At 36.7% G+C, this 10,621-nt stretch overlaps 1 protein-coding gene across 1 annotated transcript in view; it reads right to left on the bottom strand.

The window, feature by feature from the left end:
- The window catches only part of LOC108729021 (microtubule-associated protein futsch), a 52,353-nt gene that overhangs the window by 14,714 nt on the left and 27,018 nt on the right, over positions 1–10,621 (bottom strand). The window contains exons 5-8 of the mRNA XM_018457922.1: positions 1,294–1,392; positions 995–1,167; positions 708–865; positions 108–519 (exon numbers count right to left, since the gene is read on the bottom strand). Of these exons, the coding sequence (XP_018313424.1) occupies positions 108–519; positions 708–865; positions 995–1,167; positions 1,294–1,392 (842 nt within the window). The remainder of the gene's footprint in view (positions 1–107; positions 520–707; positions 866–994; positions 1,168–1,293; positions 1,393–10,621) is intronic.

The following is a 10,621-nucleotide window of genomic DNA, read 5'->3' as shown; positions in this document are numbered from 1 at the left end:
AAATATAGCGAATATTAGCGATTATTATGAAGAATTTTAATTGTTATTATTATAAAATATACTGAATTTTCTTTAAAAAAAATGAATTGAAAACAATGACTACTTACAACTAAGTTACAGAAGAAATGACCGATTTGAGGATAGACGTGCATCTCCTTCTTCTTGCGAAGAACGCTAAACATGCCGCCGATGTTACTATTATTTATCCTAGTGACTAGAACAGCATCCAATCGGTCGAGATGCCTGGTGAAGTCCCAAAAACATGCTTTCCTAGCAAAGCCGCCGTCGACGAGCATATTGAAGCCGTTTATACCGAAAAGCGCGGCATCACCTTGCCCACCGGGGAAGACGTATAAGGTTGGATGGCTAAATCTAATGTTTCCAACGACGTCGGACGGTTCCATGAGCTGGTCCAGTGTTTGCGACACGAGGTACTGTCCGATGTAATTCGTAAAACTCATGATAGCCGGCACGCCGGCTGTGAGAACATCGTCGGGATTCACTCTGACTCTGCAAGATCTGTTAATAAAAAGAACATGAAATATTCGAGAAAGAAAAGTATTATGCAATATATTATTTATATTTTTAATTTTTATTTTTCATCTTTTGTGTGTAATATCCTATGTTTGTTATACATGAAAGAGCTTCTATTATGTGACACAAATTAGAATTGATCATGTAGAAAAATGTGCAAGAGAGATATACACCTGCAACAAGCCTCTTTCAACAATCGACTTGTCGTCCAATCGCCAACACCCGCGCAATGTATATCTACGGTAACGCTATTCTCGTAGGCACGAAGGACTCTTTGCACCTCATGTTCGCTGAACGCATCCAGAAAGTCTGCGAGACTGAAGGTTCCATCCTGAATAACAGGAATTATTTGTCGTTTTGTAATTCAAGACTATTCTCTGCCAATATTTCACACAATTATAAATTAACATTTTGTTTCTGGCAAATAATAATCAAATATATTCGTACGAAGTGTAAATACCTGCAGTATCCAGGAACCATTACCACCGAATGTGTATCCAGCGTGTATGATGTGCCGATGTTTCGTGAAGCTTGCAAGGAGATTGCGAATACACTGTAATAACGTATTCGTCTGTGGGTGAATAAGAACTTCCGTTACGAGGTTCTCGGTGGCATATTGGATCAACCTTTCGCCTGAAAATTTCATTTTCATTAATAACTTATGTGATAATAATAATTAATAACTTCTACGACATAATAATAATTAATTATACATAACATAAAACGAATCAAATCAATATAGGTGTGACAATAAATTACCATTTCTGGCTTCTTCGCCTTCGGGGGCTTGCGCTACTAAGGCCAATAATTCCTTCTCCAGATCTACGTGACAACTGTCCTTGTCCCATGATAGAAAACCTGCAACAATCGAAGAAAAAAACGGCGATCGCTAAATATAGCTGAACTTTTGAACGGATCTTCTTCATACATGTTAAGCAGATACTGATATCGGAAAACTTATGGAATGGAATCTGCATATAAATCACTGCTCATCTTCAAGATTGAGTGTAACTTTAGATATTCCGGTGACATGCTCTCTCATGAACTTGGCCAAGCTTTTCTGAGCTCTGATATTTTGAATGGAAACTGGGTTGTTCTCGTTTTAGATCATCACTGTGTATGCGCGATGTTGAACTAGAGAAGTCAGCTCACCGAAATTCGCTGTAAGCGAATAGATATCTATCTTGAAAATATGAACCACAGAAAAAATACATAATCCGGGGATTTTTTATGAATGTTATTCAACTTTATAATTTTTCTAAAAAAAAAAAGCCTTTTTAAACATTGAAACAGAGAGAGAGAGAGAGAGAGAGAGAGAGAGAGAGAGAGAGAGAGAGATATTAAGAGAGACATTTTAAATATTGCTTTTTAAATATCGCCCGAGTATAAGATGTTTATAGATGAATGGAATAGTAGGTCATAACTGCGTATAAATGTGTAAAACTGCAGTGGTTTGGCTTCATAGAATAAGGATAGTTCAGCCACCAAGTGATGTAAGGTTAAAGTTAAGATGTTAGAAACTGTCAAGACCAGTTATAGATTGATTGATGAGAAAAGTAAATTAAGTATTACATTATAATTCACAATTTTCTCTGATGTTTTATCAACAAACATATGTTTGACGTAGATTGAAACGGATATAAAAAATAATACATCTTCATTTATTTATATTTGCGCTGGTTTACAGTTACAATTGTTATAAAGTGATTTCACGTTACGTTTAAAATTAAAACGTACTGTTTGTATAAAAATTAATGAATTATTTTTATTCAAGGCAGCTCAGAGAAACAAAAATTTATATTATAAGATATAATTAATATCTGGTAAGAAATTGAATAATTGTCTATTTATAATATATTATTATTATTATTATATTGTCTATTATTAATAAATTAAAATATTTGTAAATGTTTCGTTTAAAGTTTTTAGAATAATTATATTTTTACTATACAAATATGAAAGATTAATTACGAATTACGTACAGTTAATGTAAGAAAAGAAAAGAGAAAGTGCATCTCAAAACTTAATTGAATAATTAGGATGAATGAATCAGCAGTCGTAGTTTATCATGAGGGTTGCTTGGGGCGGTCGTTTTATGACGTCACCAACACCGCACCCCGTCACGTGGTTCCTTACCAGCTGGCAATCGATCGTCGCACATCCTGTACCCACCCTCTATTGCCAACTTTAACGCAGAGATACTCCACTTTTGATATCATACAAAAAATTTCCTACGCTGTCAGTCATTTCTCGTTTAGATAAATTTTAAAATAATTATAATGAAAATGAAAAAAAAATTAAGAAGACCGGAAATAAAAGAAATTATTTTTAATATGACTAATATGACTAATACATTATTATTGTACTTTATAAATATATTGAATGTATCAAATATATATATTTATTAAATTATAAGATATTGGTAGCAACATCTTATATCTCTAGAATCAATTCTGTACAATTTCTGTAAATCGATTTTATCGCTCAATATTTCACGATGCAATCCAAGTGCAAGGCTTTTCTTAGACCTCCAATGCGGAAGTGTTAAAAAAATTCCACCTGGAATCCTGTATGGAATTAAAGAATTGATGATACAGCATAATGGAACGTAACTCGTTGTCAAGGGAGTTCAGACTCGCTCTCGCGTAATTCTATACTAGCGTGTACACAGACAAGTCTCGAGACGTTGCCTGGCAACGTCGTAGTATCAATCAATGCCGAGGATAGAGAGGAGCCGGGGAAAATTAACGAAAAAGAAGAAAAAAGGAGAGAAGACGCGCGAGCAGAAGGCGTTAGTCGGTGCAACGAATTCCGCGCGGCTTCCTCCCTGCCTCCAATTTTATCCCGCAATAAGTAAATACGTGTTGCATACTTTCCAGTAAACGTGGACGCTATTATTAGCAGCTCAACTGACGAAATATATATCGCATTTTCGCGAAATTACATTCAAAATAGCGAATACGCGGAATATGAATTATGCGAACCCACGTACATTGCCAAAACAAACCAAATTCGTTAATTGATCAATCAATTACATTCCAAAGCTTTCTGTATAATTTCGGCTATATTACAGTTTTTGAACAGTAAAATCTTCAGTCAATTAAATAGATTAATGTTAACGGAAAAAATGGTATATTATGCAGTAAATTGAAAGGATCGCAAGTCCATTACATCGAGTCTTATCTGACATCAAAAAGAGTCACATTGTTAGAACAGAACACACATCGTAGCATGCTCGACGTGTCAAACTGATCGGAAGCCCCAAAGCTGATACGAGAGAAGCCGTTTCTTAATACTCACAGCTGTGCCGTTACTTAATTCTCACTGACCCCTACAGGTTTTGACTGCAATATCAATATCAGAAGCATCACAATCACAACCGAGTCCGAAAATTTGCATAGGACAAATCTTCTTGAGCTAAACGTTTAATCACATCAGATTCGATTTTTTCAAGATATAAAACGTATCGGTCACAAGACTTGAAAACAATTTTTTAAATACAGATTTCGTGCTGCGAGCACGCAGCACAAAAATAATCTTTACATTTATTAGGAATTAGGAGAAATGAATTTATCAAAATTGCGATTTTAATTCATAATCGCATTATGACGCAATTTTGTGAATTCTTATTAATCTATTTAATATATCGAATTAAAACTTAAATCACATCTTCGCCTGAACCGTGCTTCATGTTTTATTTACATTTGTAGCTCTCGCTTGTTTGGATAAATAATATTCTTGCGAGAAGCAAAGCGAGTGTCTCTTTTTTTCTGTTTATTTACTAGAATGAAACAAATCAATTCTCGAGCATTCCGGGCTTTAGAAATTCTCCTCCAATTTTCGAGACTTGTTTTCCAAGCTCGCTAAATATTCACAAAGCGTTTGCTTTTGTAAATTTATTTTATAAACGGCAACACACACCGAAAATGAATACGGTTTGTAACTGCAGTTAAAGGATCGTTAATTGAAACAGATGCTTTAATTAAATTGCCCACAAGCTTTATCCGCGAATTTCCGTTCGATAGAATGAACCATCGCGCCAATCAAAGAAACCGCGCGGAATTCGAAGCTCGGAGTCAAATAAACCACGCATTAAAAAAAGCAAAAAAACATTCAGCTACGAGTTTCGATAAGTAAAGAGGAAAAACGTTGCGACGTTAAAGTGTGGCTCGAATGATATCTGCCGTCGAGTGGACGAAAAAATGGCGCTGGATAATCCGTCAGCGATTTATCTCGCGAATACTAAAGGGCGCGTTTGTTCTACCGAAAATTCCCGGCTTTAATCCCGAGTACGATATTTTGTCATCGTATCACGAGTACGCGAATACGTGTGAACGTACATACACGCAGCACACATTTTCACGGAACAGGCCGCGGACGTCGACGTATCCAGCGTATTCTACGGTTTCCTGCTTTAGAGCGTGACGTTCTGACACGCCGCTTGTACCATACGCACAATGGGGATGTATCTAAATAGGCGATCGTCGTGTGAAAAGTGTAGGAGGACTATTCACGATCGACCGCGGTAATATATACAGCGCGCGTCGCAATATATTACATTTACAAAAAGGGGAAAAAATCCAAGGCCAGCTTTATCTAACAAGGTTTTCTCTTCGTACGGCTAACTCGATCGTCCTCCCTGACCTATAATATTTCTGCTCCGAGCGATGTTTTTTTCCTTTCAAACTGGCGTCGCAAAAATAAAAATGTCGCGAATGAACGTTATTAGATATAATTCGATGTAATCGTCGCTCGAGCAATGTTGATCTCACCCTCATAATCTCACAAAGTATCTATGTAGAAGAAATATTTGACACTCGATGTCCCTATGGATTAGCAGCTTAAGCTAAGTATAGACAAAACGTTTCCTCGCGGTAGCTCCCGCCTCGCGCATCCCTTAAAGCACTCGCGTTTCTCGATTTGCACATTTGACTTTTCTTTTTTTCTTGGACCGACGACGGATGCCGCGAATGCTGGGTTTGTCCCGACTATGTTTAGAAATGGTTTCTCGTTGTCCTGCTCGCAATGCGCCTACATGTGTGTAATGAGTACACGTGCGACATAAAGTATCGCTTTAGCAGCCGGCAAAAGAGATAGTTACGCACGTAACTCTACATTATATATATCAATCGATTCAAATTTCTCTTCTAAAGTGTAATAACATTTTTTTTTATAAAATGCATATAATTTTTTATTAAAATAAACAAAAACTCCTGACAAATCGAATTAAAAACAAAAATATATAGGTATATAGGAGTCAGTTTATTATAAAAATTTGAGATAAGGAAAAGAAGCTGTACATCTCGGCGGTAAAAATAATTTTAATGGAACATCGCGCATCCATTATAAATATAAACATGCGCCAATGTTCCAGTATCTTGAAAATATCGACTAAACTGAAATATATGCGGACGTAAAGCCTTTGTAATGTAAGAGGGTCAAAAAGTTTCTTATAGGCAGATCGCTGACATCGTTCTCGATTAATCTCTCAGGAAGAAATGTCAAAGAGGAAGTCGATAATGACCCATTATTTCGCGCGCGGTTCGGGTTTCAATATAGATTATTCATACGCATTTCATTATACAAATATTACATGCCCAATTTCAGAAATGAATAATTATGGAATTAATTTTGGAAATGATAAAGATAACGATGACCAATTTTTCCTCGATAATAATTTTATTTTTATGTATACATACCTATAACGTAAATTTTGCTCGGATTTAATACGATAGAATAATACAATACAATTGTGTGGTACATGTCGATTTTATCGATATCTAATATGTAGGTGTATGTAAGTTCCGTGTACTATAAAGGTCTTTGATCGAGTACAGAGTTTGACAGGCCGAAAGTAGATCCGGGAGGAGGAGGAAAAGGAGAAGAGAGGAAAATAGTAACGGATATTCAGAAATGCAGTGCACGACCTCGGCAGAAGGAGCATAGAGATCGACCTAGCTCACTGGTTGCTATTTATATTTCCAAGACAAGGGCGAAGACCTGGATCAAGGATTGAGAGTGGAAGTGACAGAGGTGTTTTTTTTATGCTCCGAAAGGTCGTCGTAAAAGAGGAGACGTAATGGAGGAGACATCTTATCGAAAGAAACTATATTTGCTCAGAATTACGAAGTACATGAAATTTTTAAATTGACGATATCTTACTTTTGTAACACACTTTCTCCTATTTTCTTCATTTTATTCTATCTTTTATCTTCTTGAACTCTCATATTATGAAACGTTAGGAATGAAAATTACATTAATTTATGACATTTTCTCGCGATATTCTGTGTATATCTCGAACGTGGCACAGACAGGAACAAAACAGTTGAATTGAAATAATAAACCAACTAAATGTAGCAGGAATATGACGGGTGCGCAGTATGAAAAATCGCAGTATTCTCCATCTCGGCCAATATTTTACGCAATACCGTGCGCGTACGTGATACGTGAAATATTTAAAAATCATGCTTGATAACTCGGAGAGAGAAACATATTTTCATTCTGTTGACCTTTTGTATCACTATAGCTTCATTGGTAAACGTTTTCTATTGGGCATTTTAAATACAAAATTTTAATTAACGATACAATCATGAGGGAGAGACAAAACAAAAGATAAATAAAAAAAAATATCGAAATCACATACACATTTGTACGTCAAGTGTCAAATAAAATAATAATATTCACGCGATGAGATATCTACTTGGGACGCAAATTTATACACCTGAACAATTTGAAATGCGCCGTCGCATTTAATAACTTTAAATTATAGAGATTGCGCCACATTTGCGATGTGACCGATTTATCCCGCGTTACATTATTCAGCAGAAATTGCCGTCCATCGGGATAAACGGTCGAGGCGCAAATGCGCTGGTACGCCAATCCAACCGACCCATAAACCAAACTGATAAAGCATGTACTTTGCGTCGACGATTTAATGCGCACGCCGATTATATCGCATTGCCAGCACCGGTCATCACTTCTTCGCCGGCCGACGTGTCTTCGAAATTGAATGCGATGACTCACGGGCGGGGTCAAAGCACGTGGATTTTCATAATTGCATCGAACAGAAATGGTATGACGAGCGGGCAAGTTCGCTTGTCTAGACACGCATGACAGGATGTGTATCGCTATGCGAGAAAGAAAGAGGAAGAGAGAGAGAGAGACTCGCCCACCGTTTAGATTATGCATCTCTCATTGCGGAACTCGCTCGCGATGCCACTCCGTTCCATCTCCTTTCGCTACCTTTCAGATACCTACTTACAATTAGCAGCAGACTCGAGAGACGCACGAAAAATCCCGGTTCCACCGGGATGATTAATGAAGGAAGCGGAAGAGAGCGAGACACGTTGGCGTTGGCATTTTCCTCCAACAAATGTGGCGGAGAACGCGGAGATCGTGTGCATTTATGACGACAGGAACGGCCGGAAACATGTCTATACCGAGCGAACACAAGAACGCAATGTCATTCTACGAATAGGACCTCCCTTCAGTCATTCCGCGTGAGTTTTAATACAATGACGGCATTTCTTTTTTGTGACGTTGTCATTTTTCGAGGAATGTTAGGTCAGATACCAAGTCCAGATAAGAGTACGAATTTCTACATTGGAAACATTCTCACGAGTCGTTGGAGAATCCAATGAATTTGTCGGAGTTTGGACGGATGCAGACAACCATAACGGAGATCAAAAGAACTAAGAAAGGACATGGGCAATAGGAATCAAGCGCGGAAGACGTTGCGCAAATAATATGACTATAAAGAGTAAAATTTCTTTATTTTGCTAAGCGTGTTTAGCAAAATAAAGAAGTTTTACTCTTTATAGTCGTATTATTTGCGCAACGTCTTCCGCGCTTGATTCCTATTGCCCATGTTCTTTCTTAATTCTTTTGATTTATAAGGAGTCTTGATTAGTTTGATTTGTCATACGAAATCATAACGGAGATGTTTTGGTGCGAAGAACGAGCGTACTTCCCCGCCATGGCATCGCCTTCAGATTTGTTCGCTGATGTATGCCGAGTTCATTTCGCGCGAAGTCAACACTGTCGGGGAGCCAGGATGGCAACGAGGGCGGAGAGATGAATGTGCGATGAACCGTGATTCCCAGGTAACGTGACCCGTTTGTAGTTCAAGCGTATCTGAATTGCTTTGGCTTCACGAGGTCTGCACTTGTCCACACTTAGGGCACAACCACGTCGCGCAGATCGCTTATGTACGCACGTACGCACTGTTGCTCGCGATTAAACTTTATGGCCTCGCAGGCGATCAGGGATTAAAACTCTAATAATATGTAATTTCGTTGAGTTCAACGTTTCACTATTATACAAAAAATATATTTATTTCAGGAGTAGTTACCTGATTTTTTTTACAGAACCGATCACCTAGTGTTTTTATACTCTAATTAAAATCATTATTATTTACAAGATATTGCATATTATTGATTATTTTCTGATTTATTAATATTTGAGAATTATGGACAGGGATTTAATCAATTTCCTGAAGAAAGCAAAAAAATAAAAAGTAGAAACCAAACAATTCTTAAACGAAATAAGCACGTTAAGTAAGTAAACTACTCTTGAAAAAAAGTAGCTCAATTTTCAATCTTTAAAAATGGGATTTCATTCTTCAACGAGATTCACTCTAAAAGTTTTAGAGAATAGTTATTATAAAAAATGTATATTAAATAATATCCATACAAAACAATATTTTATCACAAATCACATTTTTTTGCCACTGGAGTGCAAAAATATCTCTGGTGATTATTTTCATAATCAGAAAATATACATACAAATATAGTGAGAAAATTTTCTCTTAATATATGTTGGCTGTCATAACCATTGTTGAAGTTTTAATCGGATAATCAAATTGGAATCTAACGAATTCTTTGCTTTTCTATAACAGAATTAGGAGCGAGTTCAGAAGCATCTATGTGCTAGCTTTGGACAAATATTCGGAGGAATATATATATCGAAGTTTGTACGTGCTATCGTAATTTGCGAATTTGAAGAAGAATCATCAAGCAAATGAAAGCTTAAAAAGATAGATCAATAATAATGGATCGTATTAAAGAAGATTTATATATTTAAAACAATTTAATGGATAACCAAAAACAAATGTGAATATTCTTGGTAAAATAATTCAGTACGGAACCAGTATGAAAAATGATGAAAGAAAAAGAGATAAAGAAAAAGTTAATTTAATAATTAATCTAAAATTCAAGAAAATGCCAAGCAAATGCTATATCAGTATGTGTAGAAATAAATTTCAAAATTTAATTAGACTTTTTTCCTAATCAAAATAAACGGCGTTGCAGCTTGAAATTGTCCTCTTACTATTAGAGATCGTAAATCAATCAGAAACGTTCCTCTGCTATCTTTCCGGCACTTATTGACACCAGTTGTACGTGTATTGGTCTCGGGGTCAGGTTCAAGAACGAGGTAGTCGGGAGGCGAAGTCTCACGGCTGACTCGTAGAGTACGATAGTGAGAGAGCGAACTGCCGTGGCGAATGCCACGATAAAATTAGATACACTATATTCAGTTACATGCACGCACGCCGAAAGTGTAAAACGGTCGTTGTCGGCCAAATGTGCCTCTCGCTCTTATCTCGCGAAATAACGACCGGGTGCTTCATATGACACATGAAATAAAAAAAATCAAACGAAAACGTGAATCCGAGAGCGACAGTTTGAAACAAGATGGAATAACGAAATTTAATTTCGCTCGAACCGCGCTTGTGTCGGCTGATTGCATTTTAATGAACGTTGTAGTGGTTCGTAATTTATAACAGGTTTATATTCCTTTAACATAATTTTGAATTTATAATAATTTATGAGTATGCAAAACAGAGTAATTTTGCCCGGGCGTATTATATCACATGGCAGTTTTCCGACATACACCGTCGGTCTAACTTCCGTAAACGTTAATTAACGTGGTCATGTATTAGGGTCGCGGATAATTATCATCGTACAAGCTACTCCGTAAATTATGCAGCCGACCTCTCAATTCTTCAAGTAGCTAGCTAGAAAACTTCATTTATGTTCTTGCCTTATGAGTAGGAGTGCATGAGTACACTGAAAAAAAAGATTGGCTG

Source organism: Mycetomoellerius zeteki, unplaced genomic scaffold (genome assembly GCF_001594055.1).
Source record: "Mycetomoellerius zeteki isolate Tzet28-1 unplaced genomic scaffold, Tzet1.0 scaffold690, whole genome shotgun sequence".
NCBI lineage: Eukaryota > Metazoa > Arthropoda > Insecta > Hymenoptera > Formicidae > Mycetomoellerius > Mycetomoellerius zeteki.
Note: the sequence above shows the minus strand (reverse complement) of the source record. Positions and strands in the feature narration are given on the sequence as shown.